The sequence below is a fragment of the Macrosteles quadrilineatus genome, unplaced genomic scaffold, assembly GCF_028750875.1.
Source record: "Macrosteles quadrilineatus isolate MER2022 unplaced genomic scaffold, UCM_ALF_1.0 Scaffold_3__2_contigs__length_128488019, whole genome shotgun sequence".
Taxonomy (NCBI): Eukaryota; Metazoa; Arthropoda; class Insecta; order Hemiptera; family Cicadellidae; genus Macrosteles; species Macrosteles quadrilineatus.
The window spans coordinates 110,451,377-110,476,905 of record NW_026542596.1 but is presented as its reverse complement, the minus strand read 5'-3'; the positions used below and the strand labels follow the sequence as shown (position 1 = coordinate 110,476,905).

Genomic DNA, 25,529 nt, shown 5'->3' with positions numbered 1-25,529 from the left:
AAAATGAATAGCTGGGTTTTAACGCTTTATAATTTTTATACTATTAAACTTACCGCCATAAAATATGCATCAAATGAAAAAGCAACTCAAAGAGTTTATGCCTTCCAAAGACACATAATTTAACAAAATTGATCCAGCAGAACTGTAGATTTAATTGTACAAAGTTAAAAAGTAATCTCCAACTTTTTTACCACTAGAAATTTGGAGGTTGCTTGACGTTTTTGCAAATAACTTTTAAATAGTGAGGAAATCGACCAAATTGGAAGGTAATATTCCGAAAGAGAATAAAATTTCCTACAATCTACTACTATGCATTTCATGAAAATACTCAATAAATGTAGTCTGAATTTGGCTTATAATAAAAAAGTGTGAAATTTTATGTTTGCTATATTTATTGTCTACATTGGAGACGGAAATTTTCAATTTTTTCATTTTGAGGCAATTTTTGGTACCATTCTTGAGTATTTTCAAAAAATGCATAATAGTTGATTGTAGGAAATTTTATTCTCTTTCGGAATATTTCCTTCCACTTTGGTCGATTTCCTCACCATTTAAAAGTTATTTGCAAAAACATCAAGCAACCTCCGAATTTCTAGTGATGAAAAAAGTTGGAGATTACTTTTTAACTTCGTACAATTAAATCTACAGTTCTGCTGGATCAATTTTGTTAAATTATGTGTCTTTGGAAGGCATAAACTCTTTGAGTTGCTTTTTCATTTGATGCATATTTTATGGCGGTAAGTTTAATAGTATAAAAATTATAAAGCGTTAAAACCCAGCTATTCATTTTGAAACACCCGGTATAATGGTTAAATTGTTAAATTGGCTTGCATAATACTTTTTCAGTTGGCTTAACACATTCACTGCTAATGATATGTAATACTTTTATAAATGGCTAAAAAACATAAACATTAACATGATCATGTTAATTGAGTGACAATATATCTTTAATTAAATAAATTTTATACTATAAATTGTGGATTAAAATATATTATGTAATTATATACATCATGTATTATATATCTGCTAATATACTTATGACGCACAAGTGCGTCATTAGCAGTGAACGTGTTAAGAATGTTCTAAATTTATTTGTTTTCTTTGTTCCATTCATAATCTTATCTCTGTTCTCCCGACCATCATAATTGGTCTCCATTTAGCGAGGTTCTGCTATATAGGGTGTTGAAACCAGAACTATTTTGATAACCTAAAATACAAGAATAAAGTTTCAATATTAAAAGATATTGCATTATATTGTTGTATGTTTTGTTACTAACTGACTTACAGACGAGTGTAGCTAACTCCCCGTTCCGAGAGCGATTGGGGAGCAACCGCCTTCCGGATAAGCCTAGACCAAGGTCTGTAGCATGTTTGTTGCACGCTCTAGGTGGCAGTGGCTCTTCTTTGGGCATGGATTACTTAATATGTTTGCATTTGTGAATTGTAATAACTCTTATAATATTGCAATCCTTTTTGTTGGTTATTAGGTAAGGGTGTTGTTTTTTGTGTTGTGATTTGCAGGTGTATTTTTATTTCATTTTATTTATGTAACTGAGGGTTGTATGATCACTTTAGAATTTTCTGTCTTTTAATAAATTTTTCAGGTTTTTAAATCAATTTTTTTGTGATGTTTGCTAAAATTGGTGTCGTGCACTCAGCATTTTTAGATGGCCATTTGTTACAGATCCATCTTTCCAGAGCACTTATTTTGGCAAGTTATGTTTGAGTTTTTATATTGTTTTGTATTTAATAGTAATCATTAATTTTTCTTTTGTCAATTTTACAGGACAAATGATCCGGAAAATGCTAAATGCCGAAAGTTAGATTAAATTGTTAGTGACATTTAACTAATGACTCAAAATTTTTAATTTTACAAATTTCTAAAAAAACCTATTTATTTAATGATCTGTCAATTTTATTCATTTCACCTAATTGCCTATTAAAAAATACAAAGTGAAAGTGAACATTATTTTTTTACACCTTTAAAGCCCGAAAGAGCCAGTCATACATAATTTTTCCTAACAGACATTTTATTAAGTCATTTTAATAAAAATCATTAATCCTAACTATCCTATGCAATCAAATATTGGAATGTACACCATTTATAATCAATATCTAACATTTCTTACTTCAGTATTGGTTCACTGGAGCACATGTTGTTTGTTTATTTTGCCTGTCGCTTGGTAGCGGACTAGCATTCACGCTTTTGCTGTCTTGTGTTGATAGGACAGGCATGGCCGCATAAGTGAGCGTCTAGCCACGACCCCCAGGTGAGATAGACTCGTAAACACTAACGTCTCTAATGGTGTGATTTCTGTAATCGGATATTTTTTTGAACTTAGGTTTTAATCAGTGAGTTGTAGAGGTTTTGTCCAGTGTTTGCTGTTTGAATCCTTTCATAATTTACTTTTAGGAACGAAAACATTATTTCACTCATCTGGTAACTTTAGGTGGGCTAAGTACGGGATATACACAAATTACATAACGTACTTTTTCATCATGCTAAAACCCCCCACCCATTCCCCTTGCGTTACCAAACTTGTACCAAGATCGCAATAGACTTTGATAACAGCTTAAGCATAATTGTACTAGTGCAATTTGGTTTTAAATAAATCATTAAACTTGTAATGACTTTTGTTTTGTAACCTTTTTATAATCAAAGCAAGATTGTTACTAATAATATAATAAAACATTGAAGTAAAAACTACGGTAAATGAAAAACAGCTGTTTGGTAACAAATGTCGCCACAGAAAATATATTTATGAGATTAAAAAAAATGTTACATTTTCAAGGGAAATTAAAAATTGAAGCTTAAGTTTTAAATACTGATTTAGATATCAATTTGATTATTTCTGTATTTTTAAAGAGCGATGTTTGAGTTACGTGACGCTATGTATACCCCCTCCCCCCCTGTGTTAAGTAAAATTTGTATGGCCCCTAAGTTAAACTTCAAATATATCTTGGAACATAACGCTGTAGATATATGATTTTTAGGTCCATTGTTTAAATAAGTTTATTGGAAAATATAGACATTTTCCAATATTAATATAGCCTAAAGGTTGTTGAAGATGGTTTTTAGTTGCATTTCCCAACTATTTTTAGCTAATTAATTGTTAATAATGAGATCACTTACTAGCTGCTTACTTTCTATAAAGTAACTTAAAAAAATTAGTCTGAAAAACATTAAAACTATTCACTTACCAATCAATCAATTGCTCCACTTATTATAGATTTAAAATGCTTGATTTCAGGAGTTTTTACTAGCCTACTTCATAACGCCTTATGTAATATCTTTTGTAATTATATCATGGTATTAATTTGATTCCCTTATTTGAAGCTTTTGTTACCATATTAGTGTAACCTTTGGTTGAAAGTAATTCTATTTTTTCTTTTGCTTTGCTGTTAATTTATCTGGACGAGAATTATTTACATATACATTATGGTAGATTACTACATTAGAGCATTATGCTGTTCTTATGTTTTAAACAAACTCTGGTTTGTTCATGCAGAAATGTGTGAAATGTATCACAAGCAAAGGTGTTATAAAATAAAATATATTTATCTAAAAATTGGTGTTAAAGAAACCACTATTTTGTTTTCATCCCAAACATTTTATTTTTAAATGAAAAACTAGTATGTAGGTAGTCAAATTTTATAACGGCTTATTATAATGGATTTCATTAATTTGTAAAACTAATGAGTTTTGTAACTGGTAGAAGTTGCAATATAATAAATCTAATTTAACGTGATCCATATTTTATATCAAAAATAGTTTTTGATGTCATCCTAAATTTCAGGCATATAACTTTTGGCCAATTCATAAAAAAATAAAAATTAATTAATCTGCATGCATTAATGTTTTAATGCATTACTCCATGGAAAGCTTTCAGTACCAATCATATTGCTTAGTGATCAGTTGATTACTGAAATATTTTATTCTGTATAAACAAACAATGGTTAACTTGAATGTTGTTCTTACACTACTTAGATCAGGATCCAAAGTGTTGGAGAGGGGCAGAGCTTCTCCTGCGATTGACTCCGTTCCTTTACCATCGAATTTGGCTGATTCAGAACATTCCGATTCTGTTGATGATACGTAAGTACATTTTGCTCAGATAAGTAGACAACAACACTTTAAACAAAAGTTATTGAACTGTCACTCTTAAGTTTTGAGTCCATCAGTCAAGTGTAATTAAATGTAGAGCGGTAACCAATTATTAAGGTAGAGATCGCAAAAATTTCTGTTTGATTATGATTTGGCCGCTGAAAATCGTATTGCAAGAAACAGAACATTACAAAAAACCGTTTTCCATGACTTTGCGAGTCTGCCACAATGGTTTCCCCTTTTTGGGTTTTTAGTATGAATTTGTGTGATGCCACTTGCTTTCTGGAGTCTCATTCAAAACCCATGTTTCATCTCCCGTAACAATACAATTAAGAAATCGGTCTCTATCTTTGTCATATTGACCCTCGTATCAAATCGTCTTAACACAAAGTTTAACCTTTCCAGTTTTAATCTGTGTTTAGAAGCATTGACACATGTATATTAAAGTGTGCATCCCATTTCTATGGACAGTTTGTAGCCAGTTTTTCATCCAAATCAAAGATAGTTGAATGAGCTGTTCCCAATGTATGATTTCAAAATTTGATTTTCTATTTTAGCTTTCAAAACTTTGATAATTCATGAGGCATTAAAAAATCCTCAAGAGTTTACTAAGTTGTCCTGTTGGTTTTGCTTTGTTACAAATTCGGTGTGTATGACAGGAATCAGTAATTACGAGGGCGGTTTTTTAAGGTGGGGCCATTTTCGCGTACAAATCCGTAGTTCGCTTGTACGGTGCAACGACGCTCATCATCATTTACTGGCATTGTTTGTGAAGAACAGAATGACACACATTTGAGCCCTGTAGCTGTCAAATACGCTTTGCGGTGTGTTTTTAAATTTTTTGACCAATCAAATCTCCTGCTGTGTTTGAGGTTATACGGTTTTTGATTTCAAGAAATATATCCAATGCCAACATTCATCGCCAGTTGACTGGAGATAATGACCCTGATGCAAAGATAGCGTAGATGGAAAGAAAGTGTAGACATAGGCTAGGGAGTTTAAAAATGGCCGTAAAACTTCTAATTTTTGAAAGAATTATATTTTTGGTGGGTACCCAGACTTTTCAAAGAAGACTGCTTAGAAAAAAGGATTTCATGACCATTTTTACACCCCACACCCATTTCCACACACAGGGTAAAGACCCTCACTCATTGCATAGGAACATCACTTTCAGTCATTTGACGATGAATGTCAGCATCAGATATGTTTGTTGTAATAAAAAAACGTATCACTGACCTTACCTCGGATTTCATTCTTTAAAAAACTTTCAAAACACACATCTAAGCGTACATGACAGCTAAAGAGCTAAAATTTGTGTCATTCTGTTCATTAAATATGCCAGTAAATGGTAATGAGCCTCGTTGCGGCGTACAAGCAAACTATGGATTTATACATGAAACCGGCCCTTACTTAAAAAAAAAACGCCCTCGAAACATCAGCACATTCTGTTAGCGGCTCTATTCAACTATATTCAATTTCATTCTAAAACTGTCTGTAATTTTGAAGGCTGGATTTACAACAGAGTATGTTTACGAGCTACTAGCCAGATTTTTACTCTTAGCTTGTAAAATAGTACTCACTACACTTGCTTGACAGCGGCTTTTAAAAGTTGAGTTAAGATTTAGAAAAAGTGATGTCTGACGGCAACTTTACACGCCACTAACAGTAATTTGAGGTAACTAGATTGTAAAACCACCCAAGCGTATCTGTTTTTGCTTTCCTTGTGCTCAAAGTGACAAGTAGTATTACTCTTGTTGAAGTCGTAGGAATTTGTTAATAGGGGGAGTTGTAAGTCATACTACTCGCTTTCTAGTAGCTTGTAAACTTGCCTACAGTAATCAAGCCTAATTACGGGGATGGGATGTCAACGCTGGTAGTCATTTACAGTTTAACATTTTCACATTTGACCAAATATTTTGCAGACTGTTGTTGGGAGGAGAGATTCTAGTAGTGAAGGAGCCAGTAGTGCTGCTGGAGGTGGTGGATCTAATGAAACATCACCTCCATGGACTCACCTTCGTCAGCCCTCACACCAGGTTAGTAGACTTTTCATCACAATTATAAGCTGAAGACTTGATATCCGATATCATTCGTGTGTATTAATGTGGACCCCATGAGTTGTGTATTTTAGGTAAAATTGTACAGTGTGCTCATTGATTTTAATTTTGATTTTAATTTTTACTCATTGATCTTAATACAGTATTAACCCTCCAAGTGTCCATAGTTTAGGCCTTAATGTCCACCTATTTTTGGCGCATTTGCAAGGTTTTATTAAAACGGATCTGAGAAGCTTAAAACAATGTTAATTCTAATGTTCTATATACCATTTTGTTTGGAAAATCATGGGCTTCAATAGTATATATAAAACATAAGGAACATTTTTTCAAAAAAAAAAATTTTTAGGTAAAAAAAATATAATTTCAAAAATTTTCAAAAAAAAAATAAGTTCGCGCTCAATGAAATTGTATAAATTATAGGCCTATAAATATTTGAAAATAGCCACTTTGTTCTAAATTTTATGAGGATTACAAATATATAATAATATAAGGAAGTATATTTGCAAATAAATAAGTTATGGGCAAAAAACTGATTTCAGTACATAGCGTTTAGCTAAGAATGCATAGCCTAACCATAGCTAGGAATCTGGCTGATAATTTACATCAATATCACTACCTACTTCTTCAGGATCATCAACCAGCACTTCAAAACCACTTAAATCTTCTTATAATGCACCACGTATATCACTACTTTTGATTTTTAACACTAAAACAATGATAAACGTAATAAAACACATCAGTCATCGGTCCGGGGGAACCTAGCTGTTTACAAATACACACACGTCAGCTGTCTGCTACAATATTTTCGGAACTAAAATGAATAGCGCTTAGAGACAGACCTCTGGAGAAAGCTTAGAATATTACGGAAAGAACGATACCTAACTCGATCCAGTTCAATCCGATTCAGTCAGTCATAGAGCCTTCGCCGTAAACGATGTCTGCGTGTCGAAAAATCGACAAGTAACACTACACAAAGTGTGCTGCTTGTCGAATTTTCGTCAAGTAACACTGGGAGGGTTAAACAAAAATTGTTCCTTTGTTTTGTGTGTCTTATATGTTTTATCTCATTGGCTTTTAACAGGATCTAAAGATTACACATTCCTTTGATGTTTCTATGACACTTAAAAATGAACTTTAGAAGTCTGAAATTACATTAGTAGATCCAAACATGGATCACTTGACATAGCAGATAATCTAAACCTTTTGAGAATCAGTGATCCATTGGCTAATTTGTGATAGGCCTACTTTATTGCTGACAGTTTTTGTTGTATGTTCAGCCTTCACATCCTAGGACGCTAGCATTGACTATTGGATACAGAAGAAGACATCCCATCTATATGGATCCGCTGTCGCCAATTTTTTACTAAAAAAGAATGTAGTTGTGTGAGCCAGTCACAGATTGCGCTAGTGTCTAAAACTCTATTTTGTACCTTATTTTTTGTTACTGACATAGTTGCTGGGTCACAACAGTTGTTTGTCAATAGCTCATAATAAGCCATTCCATCAGTTTGACTTGGTAAAAACCATCATGTAATCGGCAGAAATCAGTAATTTAGATCAGCGCAATCTGTAGGTGGCTCACATCAACTAAGACAAATTTTATTAAAAACCTGGCTACATCTTTAACATGGGGATGGATTGTGTTAAAAGTCAAAAATGGAAAGAGAAATAGACTCGATAATGAGCAGAAAATAATTTAATTATTCACAAAAGAAAAGTTACTCAATCATAGTAAAATGCTACCAAACAATTATTTCTGTATTCACAACATAACAATTCATTCAAAAATCATATGTCTCAAAATTATTAAAGTTCATTTTCATAGCAGCTGGAAAAAGACAAAATATAATATAAACCATAGATTATTTAAGTGAAATGTTTGTATACTATATCCAACATTCTCCCACCTTTTGACTTGCAAAGTCAAAATATTAATTATTAATCCAGGTATCTTCGTGGGGGTATAATTTTTCTTCCTCTTTGTGTGTAAACAGGTTGATCATGTTCACGACCAACACCTTCAGCTACTTGTTCATCTTCCATTTCGAATGTTTCATTACCATCTTGATTGTCTTTCTGCTGGACCAATTCAAGTGGAAACACATGTTGTATGGGTCTCAGCACTGTTCCTTTTGATGTTTTTATTTCCACAAGACGTATGTTGCCATCTTTTCCAGGAAGTATCTTCTCAATCTTCGCCAAAGGCCAGTCCATCCGTTTGGTATTGTCGCTTCCAAGTAAAACAATTTCTCCAACTTGCACTTGACGAGATTTCTTCTTCTTCGAATGTAACACCAATTGACTTAAATATTCGCTTCTAAATCTTTGTTCAAGATCTTCTTTTAATTTTAATTTAAAGTTCCAACGTCGAGACAAATTTGTGTAGTTGATCTGGTCCAAATCAATAACTCCATACTCCTTCGTACCATTCAAAAACATAGCTGGCGTCAAAACTTCCATGTCATGGCTGTCTTCTGAAATGTAAGTCAAGGGTCTACTATTTATGACAGATTCACAACTGCACAAAACGGTCAAAAATTCTTCATAAGTCAAACTAGCTCTTCCTAAGACTCTGCGAAGAAGCTGTTTCAATAGTCTTATGAGTCTTTCCCACCAGCCTCCCCACCATGGTGAGGCAGGTGGGTTGAATTTCCATTCTATACGTTTGATTGTGCTGTACTCAACAATCTTATTCCAATCGATTTGCTTCAACGCACTGTAAGCCCCTCGGAAGTTAGTGCCGTTGTCTGCAAACAAGACTGTTGGTCGACCCCGTCTGGAAATGAATCTTCTCAAACTTTGCAAGAATGACTCAGTCGATAATGAAGTAACTAACTCCAAATGCACGGCACGGTATACTGCACATGTATATAATGTAATCCAAGCTTTTTGTCCATCTCGCAGGAAAACAGGTCCAGCTAAGTCAACTCCACAGACTTCAAAAACAGAAGCATCTCGAACCCGTTGCGAAGGAAGTGGTACTGGATCAGTATCCAAACTTTTAACACAATATCGCTTGCATTTGACACATTTGTCAATAACTGATTTTACAGTTCTTCTTCCACTAATAATCCAAACTTCTTCTCTGAGAATAGATAACAATCCTTGGACTCCAACATGTGAATTTTCTTCATGTTTGTATTGTATGTATCTGTGAACAACAGGATGGTTACTCGGCAATACTATGGGAAGATTAAAATTCCTACTATCAGGTCTCTCTGTGATTTTCGTTTTTAACCTGAATAAGCCATCACTGTCTTCAAACGGACACAATGAACTCAATTTTTCATCCTTGATACTATGGAAAGCGTCTTTCTGAATAAGTTTAAACACTTTATTTTGAGCCTCAATCAATTCATCAACCGACAATCCTCCTGATATCTTTTGTTTAGACATATTTGTGTTACAGCAAAACCTCAAAATCCAGCCTACCAATCTGACGATTTTATCAAATCTGGAGAAATATCTGTAATACCAACAATCTGGTTCAGGTTTTGAATTCATCATAATCTTTGTAGTTGATTTAATCTTTCTAAGTTCAGAATTTACTTCTTTCTCATCACAATCATCACTGAAGTTTTGGTTAGGCCACAAGTTTGATGAGTTTCTTAGCCATTGTGGTCCCTCCCACCATTTCGACTCCACTAGCTGCTTAGGAGAACATCCACGTGATGGCAAATCAGCTGGATTCATATGACCTGGAACATGATTCCATGATTCGATGCTACTAAGGGATCTTATTTCCTTTACTCGGTTCCAAACAAACACTCCCCAGTAATCTTCTCGACGAATCCATGACAAAACGGTGGTTGAGTCGGTCCAATAAAATGTTTTGACATTTTCAAATCCCAAACTCTTTAAGACGTTGTCAGTTAGACGAGCTCCAATGGTAGCCGCCAATAACTCCAGTCGAGGAATAGTCATCTTCTTGACAGGTGTAACTCTACTCTTCGCTTGAACCAATTGAACTGTGACAAGTCCATTAGATTCACCCCTCAGGAAAACCGCGGCCGCATAAGCGTCCTGACTTGCATCACAAAAACAGTGAACTGTCCAAGAAATATTCCCTCCGATTTCATTTCCAAAATATCTTGGAATTTTCAAATTTGAAAAAATCTCAAGTTGCTTTGCCCAATCTAAAAACAAAAGTTTTATCTCTTCTGAAACCTTGTCATCCCATCCAATTTTACTTTCCCAAGTTTTCTGCAGCAGTATCTTAGGCAAGAGTGTAGCAGGACAAGTTATACCTATGGGGTCAAACAACTTGTGAGCAAAAGACAAAATAGATCTCTTTGTGACTATTTCAGGCTCTTTAAACTCAAAGTTTTCAAAATTCAACTCAATCATGTCAGTATTTTTGTTCCAATTTAAACCTAAAATAGGTGTCAAAGTAGAATCATTTTTAAAACTCTGAATTTCTGTGTACTCCCAACTCCGAAGACAGAATCTAGCATCTTTCATTACAGAAGTCGCTTGATCTACAAATTGATTCAATTCTGAAAAGTCATCAAAACTTGCCATACAGTTATCTACATAGAAACTTCTCGACAGTGTCTCTACTACTTTTCTTGAGTAGTTTAACAATCCAGAATCTATCAAGTCTAATGTTTTTTCTAAATGAAGTTTGATTACTGCACTTAGCATAAATGGACTACAAGTAACTCCAAAGACCACTCTAGCGTGTCTGTAAACAACCAATTGACCCTCTTCATTAATCCACAAAAAACGAAGAAAATCTCTATCATCCATATGTACACCAATCTGTAGAAAAGCCTTCTCGATGTCAGCAACAACTCCATATCTGTGTAGTCTAAAACGATTTAATATGGACGGAATCAATTCAATTAGGTTGTCACCTTTTTCTAGACAATCGTTCAACGAGGGCTGATTCTTTTCTTTAGCAGATGCATCAAATACAGGTCTCAATTTCGTGGTAAGACTGTTTTCTTTTATCACATGTCGATGCGGTAGGTAGTGACCAATTTCCAAATCGGCATCGTTAACCTTCTCTATGATACCTAATTCCTCCCAGTCAGACAACACCTGTTGATATGAACTAAGATATCCACTAGAAATAAGTTTATTTGTAAGATTACTGAGTCTCTTCTGTGCTACTTTTAAATTAGTGGGTAACGGCGGCTGATCATCAACCCATGGCAATTTGACCTGATATCTGCCATCATTTTCCACTGAAACAGATTCTACAAAATGTTCCATTGTTCTACTTTTAACTGAAAATTCACTCTTTACCTCCACTGGATCCTTGATTCCTAAAACATCCAAACTCCACAAATCTGAAATGGATTTATTATCAACAGGGGAAAGTAAAGAAGTTACTGCCATAGAACTGGACCTGTCATTCCCTTCAACTGTAGTTCTTCCCATTAAAGTCCAGCCCAACAAAGTGTGCATCGCAACTAACCCGTTGGAAAGCAGATATCGTTTCTCAGTGTAAAGTTTCCCAGCAACGTCTGCACCTATCAGAACTTCAATAGGCCCGTCTCCATCTTTTACATTAATTCCCAGTGTTCCAAGCTCAATGGACCAAGGACCATGCTTAACTGCTGTAACATCGTTACAAATTACATCTTGATCAAGAACGTCAAAATTGCAGGCATAACTGTTATTTAAGTCACTTAGTCTAACCTTATAACACGCATGTTCAATTGTTTCAGTACTAGTGCCACCAAATAAAGCATGAGCTAGCTTCTCCTTTCTGACTATGTCGTAGCCAAATTCCTTTGCTGTATTTTTCAAAATATAAGATCGTTGTGATCCCGTATCTATTAAAGCACGTGCTGTTCGCTCTCGATTTTGGTTTCTAATTTTTACTAAAAAGGTTTGTAAAAACACTTCTGTGTGAACATTGTTTGCTAGAGAACTTTCTTTGCCTGGTTGTTCACTCAATGAACTTCCTTCTGCAGCAGATGCCCTACACATAACAGCAGTGTGCCTCCTTCCACAGTTAGGACATTTTACTCTAACTTTACATTGCGAACTCCTATGACCATACTTCAAGCAAGTAAAGCAACAACCATTTTTTCCAACGATTTTCACCTTCTCATCTACTGTCAGTTTACTGTCTTTACAGTTTTCAGCTAAGTGGTTAGAACCACAAAACATACATTTAGCGTCTTTAGTATTTAAATTATCAGACATCGTTGGATTAACTAAACCAGCAGCTGTCGGCATCATTTCAGTATGTCTGGCGTAACTAGGCTTAGGTCGAAATACAGTAGATTTACTTACTTTAGGCTGTAGGTTAGGTCGCTTACTATTTTCAAAACCAGATGCGGCTAAGGTAATCCTTTCCTCGTTAGCAACCTCCTTTTGCAGAAACTTCATCAAACCATCAAGTCTATCCTTAAGTTCAGCATCAACTTCATAGCCGTAGTGACGCTGCCAAGCTCTCAACAGTTCCTCGGGCAAACAAGACTCTATAAGAGGATATAACATAGCAGAACATTTGTCAGTTGTTACTCCTAATGTCTCCAATGCTCTTAGCTGGGTTTCCAGTTTATCGTAAATGAAAGAAACTTCTACCTTACCGTTTAAATTACTCAGCACTAACTTCAAAAGCTCTCTAATATACACTTCTATGAGAAGGTCATCTCTACCAAAACGACTTTTAAGACTTTGCAAAGCTTTGGAATAGTTCTCAGAGGTAGCAGGATAGCTTTCAACCAGCTGACGAGCCCTAGAATTAGCTAAAGTAGCCTGCATAAGATAATGATATTTATCAATATCGTCAATATTCTCGTCATCATCTATTCTTTTTAATTGTGCCCAAAAAGGTAGCCAATCCTTCAAATCCCCGCTAAACTTTGTGAATTCAATAGTAGGTAGCCTCAGCTTAGTCCTAACAGCAGTAGATTTACTCTTTACAGACCCATTGGAATTAGGTGAAGTGGCCCTAGACCTAATCAATCTACTCTGTACAGCTAAACTAATTCGATTAAACTTCTCTACATATTCATCTGCTAGCCTAACTTCTTCATTTAACTCTTCTTCATCTGCTTCAGAATCTAGCAAGAAATCTAAAATTTCCCTGTCCAAAGTTTTAAGTTCTTCTATCTTACCTTCCAGAGAGCCCAATTTACCCTGTATATTGTGTAGGTCTTGCTCATCTTTGCATAGCTCCTCATTTATCCCATTATAAATTCTGGTAAATGCTGTTCTGAAGGTTTTTCTTAGTTTCCTATTTCTTTCCATTCTCTCAATAGTGACTATCTGGTTAAGAACTCATACAGTCCTGTCACGGTCGCCAAATGTTAAAAGTCAAAAATGGAAAGAGAAATAGACTCGATAATGAGCAGAAAATAATTTAATTATTCACAAAAGAAAAGTTACTCAATCATAGTAAAATGCTACCAAACAATTATTTCTGTATTCACAACATAACAATTCATTCAAAAATCATATGTCTCAAAATTATTAAAGTTCATTTTCATAGCAGCTGGAAAAAGACAAAATATAATATAAACCATAGATTATTTAAGTGAAATGTTTGTATACTATATCCAACAGATTGTATAGTTGTTGTATTAATAGTCAAAGACGGTAGGTTCTAGCCCAGAACTGATTTTCACATTACTTCAGGATAGTCCTTGAGGGTTGCAGCATTATCACATTGTCATTGGCAGGATTTGAACCCAGATCCTCAGGCTCTGAAGCCCCGAGCTCTACCACTAGACCATCTTGCTTCCCGCTTTATTGCTGACAGTACCACAATCCTTACTGCTGACATTTTATGCTTCCAGTTTGCCGGGTCACGTGTTTGTCAGTGCAGACGCTGTAGCTTGGGTCAAGGTCCACGTGGAGAATGTCACCACTTATCAGCAAGCTGTCACTCTTCTAGAGGTAGGTTTAATGAGTTACAGACGAGTTGGATGTTTTACAATACCATTTATGTTTAACATTGTTACGAATTCATAAATCATAGTACAATACTTGTACAAGACCAAAATAAGTGCTAGGCCAACAAGTCAGGATGTTTTGCATAAAAAAACATTGTTTTTGAAGAAAATTATAAACAATACTTAAGTTTGAAAAATGTAAATCCATAATTTGCATCTATAGTCAAAGAAAACAAAATTAAGTTAATGTTAAAGTTAAGTTTATGAAGTTTACCTTTCGAAGGTTATTGGTTACCACCAGTACTTGGGTGTTATTTTTGTAATCCGATATATTTTTTGATAATACGACATCCTTTTGCTCCCGTTACTTTAGGAGTATCACGAGTAAACTTCACTGGGTAATTAATAGGGATGGTCAAGTCTCGAAATTTTGGGAAATTTTCGGGAAATTTTAAATCTCGTTACACGAGACAAGATTTCTTTTTGGCTGAGATTTTTATCGAGACGAGAAAAAAAAAAAAAAAAAAAAAAAAAAATTAAAAACGCCTGCAGAAAGTCAATGCAATACCCGCAATACAGGAGCGTGTTGTAGTTGCGTTTCCTTTGTGAAGGAGCGTGTTGTAGTTGCGTTTCCTTTGTGAAGGCGTTCTTATTTAATTAATTCTATAAATGTAAATATTACTTTAATTATTTCAATAATATTACTTTAATAACATTTGAGAAGTTTTGTTAAGTGTAAGCAGTGTGAGGAATGTTTTATTACTATAAAAAGTCAAAACAAGTAACTATTTTATAAAAATTAATATTGCTTTTATTTTATGATTTATTTTATTTTAGGATAAGTTGAACTCTATCCTAACTGATATCACTATGTTTCCTAATCGTAGGCATTTTTAATAAGTTAGGCGTGATTAATAAAAAAAATGTTATTCTAATGTTAAAAGATTGTAAATATTCTTGCCTATTATCATTATTTTTGTATTTAAACAGTCATCTAACAATGTTACAAAATCAGGTAAAAATTTTGAACGTGCATTTCCCGTTGTGTATGAGAAGGGAAATCCCGTCTCGATCTCGTCTCGAAATTTTATGAGAAATAAAAAATCTCGTCTCGTCTCGTCTCGAACTAAAAATTCAATCTCGTCCATCCCTAGTAATTAATTATAAAACCTTGAAGTCTGAAGTCTGAAAGTTGAATATTTGCCAACAGAAATGATGGTGTTTTTAACATTATTGTACTTACTAACAGAAATAGTATTAGGTAGTTATAAGGATTAGTTTTAAGAAATTACCCATGTTCAATGTACTAACGCTACAAAACAATGAATAAAGAATGTTTTGACTTTGATTTAATACAAGGTACAGCGCAAATTTTAGTAGAATTTGTTTGTCAGTTCATTAATCAAATCTATATTTGTTTAAGGACTTGCGCAAAGAAAAATTGATCTGTCACGCATCTGGAGATTTCAGTCGACCATTTATCGTGGGTTTTCATCTTTACCATATTGTTAACTACGACCCAAATAAAGGTAAATATTAACACAGTAGAGGTACGATTTGTATGGTCACACTTATAAACATTAATGAGAAGTCTTCAGGATAGAACTGTGTCACATCACTCTCATGAAATGCTAACGTTAAACGTTTCAAATCAGTATTAGTGATTTATTACTGTTCTTGAAGATGGCCATCTGCAACGAGGCCAAAACATCATGTGAGTGATGTGATACAGTTCTATGTGAAAGACTCTGATAGTGTTAGGATTAGCTTGTTGATATTTTAAGAAATCTTTATCTTCTAGACGTTACTTTTGTTTTCGTTTATAATTCTCTGGTTGTAGATGAGCCCAAACCTCTCCGGGATCTACAGAGTTTTGAGAATGAGTGGCTGGAGGTGGAGGTGAAGCCACCACAACCTCCGTCATCAGTGCCTCTGTTTCTGAGGGAAGATCTGCCTTCGCACTGTCACGACGGACAACCAGGCGTCTTAGGTAACGTAACACTAGGCGTAAACGTCTGTACAGTCAAATTTGCACGATTCTTCTGGAATTGCTGCTCTGTAATATATCAAATTTGAACGAATAGTGTTTTTGGCCTCTGGGGACATCAAAATGAAAAAAGTAAATCGGTCCTGGGGCCCAGGTCTTACCATGAGACCTACGGTAATAGCTACTTCCTTATAGGGAAATTTGATAAAATAAAAAAACCCTCAACATAGTAAAATGCATTTTCTTAAGAAGGTCATTACTTATTTACTTACAGTTCTACTTTCTAAAGGTAATTTATTGAACAAAAGATACTGTTGATAATGGTACCTTTGGAAGGAACTTATACCCCACAAGTGTAAGTTGTGAGTGAAATCTTTTACCATGTCTTGATGCTCAAAATATTGTCTGTTTATCGATCCTAAAAGGTTTATACATTGGTTGACAGGTGCTCAGTACAAACACACACACCTGGAGGTGGATGTGCAAGGCAAGAGTGACAGAGTAGAGTGGGGACATTGCCGTTACCAGTCGGTCTACAGGCCAGACAGGGCCTACGAGCTGGTCATACAGTGGATGGCAGCATCAGGGACGGTGGTCTGTGAACTGGTACGTCTTCAAACAGTAGACATCCAAAATTACCATAAAAAATTGGGGAAAACATTGAAACAAAATCTGTACACTTGAGTGTACCAAAACAAGGACACGTATGTCAAAAGAGGTTTCATATTTACAGTAGATAAAGAACTCAACTTGCAATGCCAAAACAAAAACAAAACAAATTTTAGTAAACAAATTAAAAAGCTTCTTAACTGACTTAATTTAATGTTTTATTTTTGTAGTAGCATTTTCAGGCAGCGGCAGTCTACAAAATAATAACGCTTGCTTCATGATCTTTCACTTTCAGATACTTTTTATTTTATTTTGTCTATGCCATTAGCATTTTAGCGAATTTCCCATATAGGGAATAAGCTATTACCGTAGTACTCATGGTAAGACCTGGACCCGGGACCGATTTTTTTTTGTTTTGAGGTCCCTAGAGGCCAAAAACCCCATTCTTTCAAATTCATCCTACTAATATTATAAATGAGAAAGTTTAGATGTATGGATGTATGGATGTATGGATGTATGTTTGTGACAAGTGAACGCGAAAAATACTGGTCGGATTGGGCTGAAATTTGGCATGATGATAGCTCACAGTCCCGATTAACATATAGGCATATTCTTATTTCAAAATTCCTTTCGGGCTCCGCCCCAGTGGCTCTGGAGTTTCCCATGTTAACCTTATGAGAAATTGAATTATTGAATCTTAACAGCTGTTTCAATTAAACAAGTTGGTTCTGTTCTATGATGTTCAATAGCATTAAAGTTACAAGGATTACCAACAGGGTGCAGCACTATTATTTCTTTTACATTTATGACAACAGCTAATTTGCAACCAAAAGGTGAGTGAGCGTAGCGAACGAACTTCAACCTGGAGGCGAGTTAGCGTAGCAAACGAGCTAACCTGAAGGCAAGTGAGCGCAGCGAACGAGCTCCAACCTAAAGGTGAGTGAGCGTAGCGAACGAGCTTCAACCTAAAGGTGAGTGAGTGTAGCGAACAAACTTCAACCAGGACGTGATTGAGCCATGCGAACGAGATAATCTTGAAAATTAAGAAGTTAAACGGGGCAAAGCCCGCGGGTTACAGCTAGTATATATATATGTGTGTCTGTTAGCGCGATAACTCTAGCAAAAAAAATGATCCGATTTTGATGAAATTTGGTACAAACATGTAAACCTACGTTTATTTGCACGATTTCGCGAACCAGTATGATCAGACCATGGGAACGGGGGTTTATGGGGGCTTTTATGGGTTAAAAATAGGTTTTTCCCATTTTTGACCCATAAAACATAAAATTTTGCAATTTCTTTCCAAACTAGTTTGTAGAGCTTAAAAAAAAATAATTTAGTATATTTAAGCGATGTAATGAGCAAAAAATCAGAAAAACGGTTAGTAACTTTTGAAAACAAAATTCTTAGGAAAATATATGGCCCAACTAAAGAAGATGGATTCTGGAGAATTAGACATAATTTCGAAATAAGAGAGCTATATAAAGACCCAGATATAACAGCTGAGGTAAAAAGCAGACGCATTAGGTGGGCGGGTCATGTCCTCAGAAGAGAACATGGCACAACCTTAAGCAGTGTATTAAGGAACGACCCAGAAGGCAGAAGGCCACCAGGCAGGCCTAAACTGAGATGGAAGGACCAGGTGCGACGGGACTTGAGGAAGCTGGGTAGAAATGAAGACCAGGCGCAGGACAGAGAAGGCTGGAGGCAATGTGTAGGCGAGGCCAAGTACCACTTGGGGTACCTATGGCCACTGCAGTAAGTAAGTAAGTAATGCGCCTAATGGTTACGGAGAAAATTCCAAAAAATTGTAAATTTAAAATTCCCATGTTATTCTTATGGAGAATAAGTAAACTGTTGTAGTTTGCTTGTTTATTAACATATTTTGTCCAAATTTGGAAAATGTTTTTATTTCTTACTATCTATTAACATTTTACATAAAAAAACACTTTTACCCTCCCAGTTGCAGCAAACCTAAGTATGTGTTAAACGGATTCTATTTAAATAGGGAATAAATGTGATATTTTTAAGGAGACATTTTAGTGTAATTCCAATCAGGCAAATGGAAATTCGTTTAGTCTGTAGGTTTGCTGCGGCGGGGGTATTAATGTTTTTAAAGGTAACAGTGTAAACCCTGGTCTTGTCACTACCTGACATCAACCTTTTTAGATATCAACAGCCCTATGACCATCAGGGTCTGGAAACTGTCTCGCTTGGAATCGAACCAGCGACCTTCAGGTTTGAAGGCGAACACTATAACCACTCAGCTACCCAAACAATTAATTTTGTCAGTTACCTCCACTATGTACCACCAGAGCTGTCAATATTTTGTTTATCATATATTTCATTTTGTTTATCGTATATTTCATTTTGTGATTGTGTTTCCCAGATCTCAGGCTGGGCTAGAAAAGCCCAAGCCAACCAGCTGTTGATGATACCCATCCCGCCTGACCCTTTCGCTCTCCCATTCACAATCAAGTCGGACGTCGTGAGGGGAGACCCGTCCAGGGGAGACCCGCTGCGAGGACCCGTCTTTGTACCACTGGAAACTGAGAGTCTGATGGGAACCAAGAGCTACTTGTTTGAAGGTCAGTGTAATGTTTGTGCCATCAAATGTGTACAGATTTGGTTGTCAATATTATTTATGAATAATGATTATCATTTTAGACATTAAATGCAGTTCAAAAGTCTAAAATGTGTGTCTTAAGAGTCCTTGGAGGCTGGTGGCCATCTTGGCTGATTTCAAACAGCTGCTGAAGAGTTAATTATCATCCAAAAATAGTTTTTCAAACACCAAAGTGGTTATAATTTAAATATCTTGTATACTATGAGATTAAAAATTGTCTTTGTTGTTTTAAATTGATTTCCAAGGGAGTTCATGGAAGCCAACGGCCATGATGGATTTGCCCGTCATAAGAGAAATATTAATTTCGTTATTTTTAAACAGCCGCTGAAGAGTTATTTGCCTTTTCAAAATATTTTTTTTCAAATACCAAAGTGATTGTAATTTAAATATCTAGTATTTATTATTTTTATTATTATTTTATGGCCAGCATTGGACCACTTAAGTCAATATAATGGTTAGATTCTTTTTAAATTCTGTCTCTTCTTCTTGTCCGCCCAATACTTCTTCATTCTTTCCGACCGTTGTTTTCTTTCTTCTTCCAAAACCACTCTTCCTTGTCTCTGATTGTTTGCTCCTATTGGCAGGATGATATTTTTGTCTTTGAGTACTGCAAGCGCCTCTGAAATATATATATTAAATATCTAGTATACTATGAGATTAAAAATTTTCTTTGTATTTTTTAAATTTTTTTATGAGTTAGAACGTATAGGCTCCAAGGACTCTTGAAACCACCTTTAGTGTTGTTTTTTTTTTTATACTTTACAACTTTTATATTGTTTTTTTAATATTTTACTACCTTTTAATTATTTTAAACTGTACAAGTTGTATGGTCTCCAAATGTGTAAAAACATGTTTACATTGTATGAACGTTTCTAACACTTTTTTACAATAAAAATTGTTAGAAATGCAGAGAGTTTGATATTTAAGGTACTTAAAAAGCTGTTTAGTTCATTAATACTTGCTTTACCTTTATGTATTCAGAAATGGTTGGCAGGAAAAATAAGTAACACATAGAATAAGTATAACATTTTCAGGTTTTTTTTTTTTTTTTTTTTTTTTTTTTTAATGGTAGCCTACTTAATACTTATTTTATTTTGAACATTTTCATCTTCCTCTACAGATTTTTTGTATTAGTATTTTTACTAAATTACATATATTATAAGGACATCCCTTATAAATATACCTTATCTAAAATATAAACTGTATGTTGTTTTTAGAATTCCCTGAAGAGACTTGGGGCCAAAGGCTGGTGCTTTTCCAGGAAGCTATTGCTGTCAAGTTTGGCTTCATCGCCTGTTCTGCTGACAGTGGGTCTCAACATCATCATCATCAATATGTCCATCTCACTGGTAATCGAGACTTTTAATCAATGTTCTTTCTAAGCTACAGAGTTGGGCTGGTAATCTGTTTTAATCTCAAAAAAGGCACTTTACGCCATTCTTTATCTTATAATGCTTCATGATGACACTGCTATTGTAATTCTGAGAAATATTATAAACATTTTTATGCAGGTAATGTGTTCCTGATGATTCCCTCGATGTCTTGTGAGGGTTCATCTTCTCGTATCAGTTCAGCCTCGAGTTCGGCGCCGCGCAGTGTCAGGAGGTACCCGACATACAACGATGTGGCCAGTAGCCCACACCACGAGTATATCACACGGACTGCTCATGAGGATACCAAGGTACACTGCAATGTTTTCAAAGTAGTCAATTCAGTTTCTAGAAAACCTTTTGATGATTAAACCGATTGACATGTTACTTTTAAATAATATTGACATTCTTACTTTGAAAAAACAACATTTAACTCAATTTATAAAAACACGGAACGAATAGCGTTATTTTTTAAGGTCTTTTATTTTGCAGTTTTTTATGTTATAGCTGTTGGCAAACAATGTAAATTGAACCTATTGAGTTTATAGCTTTAGATTACAGTAGCATATGATGATAAACCAGACTTTGCTAGTTTGAGACCTGCTATTTTTTATTACTGCAGCCACTTTTGTGGTTGGTCATGTGTCTCAGAGATAAAACCAGACTTAATCTTAATGTCATACAGTGGCGGCTCGTCCATAGGAGCACATGAGCACAAACAACAATGATAACACCTGTTTATAGTATACTCAGTATATCATGGTCTATTAATTATAATTCGGCCGCTTAGAAAGCGACCTCCTCCAGCATTGGTTGAGCATCAGCGCGCAGGTCATTTTCTAAGAGGCCAAACTATAGTAAGTTTTAACAAAAAACGCCAAAACAAGATACGTCGGCGTAACTGTAACGCCTGCAATCTGAATGCAGCAGTAAAGCACAAACACTCGAAGCTGAGCTGTCGACCTTAGAAGCAGCCCCGAGCGCTCTCATTGGCTGATAGATGAACACGTGACACGTATTAGTCACTTGTTGATGTGTCACTTCACTTCACTAGTTCACTGTGTCACTCGCTACACTACCTCAGTCAGTGTCAGTAGTTGTTCTGCTTTGAATAAAGTGTTAGGGCTATGAAATGCTCAAATGTAACCGGCAGTGTTAATGTTTTTTTTTTAGAAAAACTATGGTGTTCAGTTATATTTCAATTTTATAGTTTACAAAAATGCTGTGTTTTATTAAAAATGTAAAACAAATATTGTTTCAAAATGTATCATTAGAAGAATACTATTTTTATCAGAGAGAATAGTGTAGGCAAACTCCGAAACTATATTATATAATTTTGAGTTAAGGTATTTTATTTTTGTAATTTTATGAGATATAATTTGTAATAGGCCTACATACAAATTAATACAATTTATTAAAACAGCAAAATTGTGTAATATTGTTTCAGAAAGGTTGAAACTTTTTTTAATAACAAAAATATTCAACATCAATAAACTGATACAAAGAGTAAGACAATTCATCTTTACAACCCATACTACCCCTTCACGTCGGCATTTTCCCTTCCACAAGGCCTATGAACCTCCCACCTAAATAGTCACCAGCCGCCACTGTGAAGTCATTCAAAGGCTTGTAAGTCCATGGTAACAGGAAGATGTGTTTTTGGAATTTAATAAAAAGTTACAAATTATGTTTTTATCTTGGATGATCATATAATGTAGTGAGTTGTGAAACATGAAACTTTCATAGAACATTTCTTTCAATTATTATTTGTGGTTTTTATCTATAAGAGATAAAAATGTGCCTTGAATTTTGTGTGAAATTTTAAGCAACGTATGTGCTCTTCTGTAATTATCAAATATTAAAAAAATTAACAAATTTTAAGGATTTCACTATTTCTACTGTAAATTGATAGATAAAACCTCATCGTTTTCATTTCAAAACTGTCCAACTTCAGTTCTGTTCTCCGAAACAAAATATACCTTTTGAATTGACCAAGTAGCAATTTGTTTTTCCAGGTTGGGTTTCTTTGGTCCTGGAACCACATGGTGAGTCGTCGGTGGAAGTTTGTCAGTTCAACTCCAGCTAAGAGTGATGAAGCGTTCCAGAACAAGTTGCTCAGTGACTTTCGTGCCTTTTGCTCCAACTCAAACAACAGACTAAAAAATTTTTGGGAAACGTGCTGGGTTATGCCAACGTAAAATTACATACTTTGATGTCATGATCCAAATGAATGTTATAGTGAAGTTACCTTTAGGTTTAAGTACTGAAATACTCTTAGCAAAATCATATGCATTACGCTTGTAAATAATGTTTTGTACTTTTAATACTTTTGATTGAAATAGCGATCCTACCAAGGTAGGTAATCTAAGCCAAGTATGAATGGAGATGAGTGGCATGATCTTGTAGTCTTGTTACTGACTAAGGTGACATGTTCCTTAGGTAGGACTGTTAATTAATAGCCCATACAGCCAACTACGGGACCTACAGTTTATAGTGGAATCCAAACCACATTTTTGCAAAATTACATTTTTGCCTTGTAATTTACAAATTGGTTGGTCTATTGCAATGTTTTTATTAAATGGTTGTTTCAACTTTTGTTTGTTGTAATTAAATGTTATATCTAATATATAAAATTCTCGTGTCACAGTGTTTGTCTGCAAACTCCTCCGGAACGACTTCACCGATCGTTATGAAATTTGGTGTGTAAATTCTGTAGGTATGCGAATCGGACGTAAACTATTTCCCGTTTCGAAATTCTTAAAAGGGCTCCGCCCCAGTGGCTCTGGAGTTTCCCATGTTAACCTTATGAGAAATGGAATTAATGAATCTTAACAGCTGTTTCAATTAAACAAGTTGGTTCTGTTCTATGATGTTCAATAGCATTAAAGTTACAAGGATTACCAACAGGGTGCAGCACTATTATTTCTTTTACATTTATGACAACAGCTAATTTGCAACCAAAAGGTGAGTGAGCGTAGCGAACGAGCTCCAACCCAAAGGTGAGTGAGCGTAGCGAACAAACTTCAACCAGGACGTGATTGAGCGATGCGAACGAGATCATCTTGAAAATTAAACGTAACGGTACTTTCTTTCCATCGGTCTGTCTTAGGGGAAACCTATAACTTAGGCGATACGAAGTTCGCCGGGTCAGCTAGTTTTATATAAAATTTCTTTGTTTTCCATTACAGTCCTTTGTTGTTTGTGTTCCTTCCAATAAGATTAGCATTCATGGTTTAGTGTGTGGATTTTTGGCTTTTCCTCAGCTAGCCATAGCGAATGTTATGTTTAGTTGGGAGTACAGTCTTCCCCCCCCCCCCCCCACCAACAAATTACATAATAATGCTATTGTGCACTTTTAAACTCTTTGAAACCATGCTAAAGCTCTTCAAAAGCACAACTTATATATATGAAAGCTAAACTTCATATATCTATGGACACATGTAATATACATATAAATGAAAATGTTAAAATCAAATGAAGAAAGAAAGTTTGGATCTTCAATTTGACAATCGACAGCAAAAATAAAGAACCATAGACTTGTCAACATCGCATTTTGAAGGCAAGTCGAAACTTTTAAGGTAAATCTAAAAGATTAACTTGTGTGCCCCTTTAGTTGAGTCACAATTCCACAAAGCTCTCAATTAGTAATTGAATGTTTGATTTAATTACATCGACCTTAAATTCCCTCAACTCCCCCTCTTTTAGTAGGTACGAATGAGTGAGAGTGAGGAGTGAGGTCCAATCAATGCTTTAGGGCAGGAAGGTTCTATTTTTACTTTACTTAGCTGTTGGAAAGAAACATTTGATAACACTACCTAGAACTTGACATAATGTCACCCTGAGCAGTGGCTTTAAAAAGGCTTGGTTTAAACTATAAAAACCTTTCCACTATAAAAATTTACTTAGTTAAAGACCTCATCAGGTTTCACTGCCTTGAAAAATTTCAGCATGATCACTCCCAAAATTAAGCATGTTCACTGACTGCCCTTGAGAACGTGTAGAAAAACTCTCTTGCCTGGTTGTGATGTGATTCCATTCATTGATTTGAAACAATATACTAAAAGACCAGAGTCTCTTTGGTATAATCTCTATGGTAGAGAAATTACAAAAAGACTATCAAAATGGCAAAAAGCTATATTTAGAAAGGAATTACGACCATAAAGGGCAATTTAATTTATGAAATAATGGATGGTTTTGCACAAGGTTTCACGTCATGGCAAGCATATTAAGCATATGGTTTATAGAGGTGTGAATTGTAGTTTTCTCAAAAGTTCATGGGTACCGGTAGTTTGGGATTTGGTATGGATAAGTAGTTGACTCACAGAATGTACCATTCTTTTATACTTTAACAAAACTATTCAGAAAACAAAACATAAACTTTTTTGGCTGTTATCTAGGCTTTATCATTGATAAAACATACTCCTCAAGTGTTTTTAATGGGGATTTTCCCATAAATAACAGAAAAATCGGGTTTTCTCGAAAATGGCCCTATAAACGATTTTCTTAAATAATTAGTATGTTGGTAGTCCTAAAAGTAAAGTAGTAAAAAATACGGTTCAAAAGTAATTGGAAGCTGGTTTTTATCAAAACTATACAATAGTACAACACCCCATTGCTGTAACAATTACGATTCAAATGTTATTGCAGATTTTGTAATTTTTAAGTATAAAATATCATAATTTAGGCCAACTCTTACCGCTTACCCATGATAAAGGTTGTTGACGAGCTTATGGGAGAAAGTATGTGTCAGAATGCTGATACCATTTATTTCATAATACAATCATAAACGCCGTGTCATTAGTCATTTTCATAGGATAGAAGCCTTGCTGAATTCAAATTGTTCATCAATAATCGTGTTGATGTTGATCAGCTTTTTGCGTGAGACTTTCTTGAGTGTTGGTAACCCTGCAATTGATCAG

At 34.9% G+C, this 25,529-nt stretch overlaps 1 protein-coding gene across 7 annotated transcripts in view; it reads left to right on the top strand.

The window, feature by feature from the left end:
- LOC128988688 (GATOR complex protein Iml1) overlaps positions 1–23,189 on the top strand; it is a 54,941-nt gene extending 31,752 nt beyond the window's left edge. For 6 of the 7 annotated variants that reach the window (XM_054410230.1, XM_054410229.1, XM_054410225.1 and 3 more), the window contains 11 exons: positions 1,288–1,358; positions 3,989–4,096; positions 6,028–6,141; positions 13,923–14,022; positions 15,442–15,547; positions 15,859–16,008; positions 16,451–16,611; positions 19,004–19,202; positions 20,458–20,589; positions 20,752–20,921; positions 22,626–23,189. In XM_054410230.1, the coding sequence (XP_054266205.1) occupies positions 1,288–1,358; positions 3,989–4,096; positions 6,028–6,141; positions 13,923–14,022; positions 15,442–15,547; positions 15,859–16,008; positions 16,451–16,611; positions 19,004–19,202; positions 20,458–20,589; positions 20,752–20,921; positions 22,626–22,808 (1,494 nt within the window). In that variant the 3' untranslated portion in view covers positions 22,809–23,189. Of the gene's footprint in view, positions 1–1,287; positions 1,359–2,226; positions 2,271–3,988; positions 4,097–6,027; positions 6,142–13,922; positions 14,023–15,441; positions 15,548–15,858; positions 16,009–16,450; positions 16,612–19,003; positions 19,203–20,457; positions 20,590–20,751; positions 20,922–22,625 lie in introns of all 7 variants that reach the window. The other variant, XM_054410228.1, reaches the window with a different exon arrangement.
- The last annotated feature ends 2,340 nt before the right edge of the window (positions 23,190–25,529 follow it).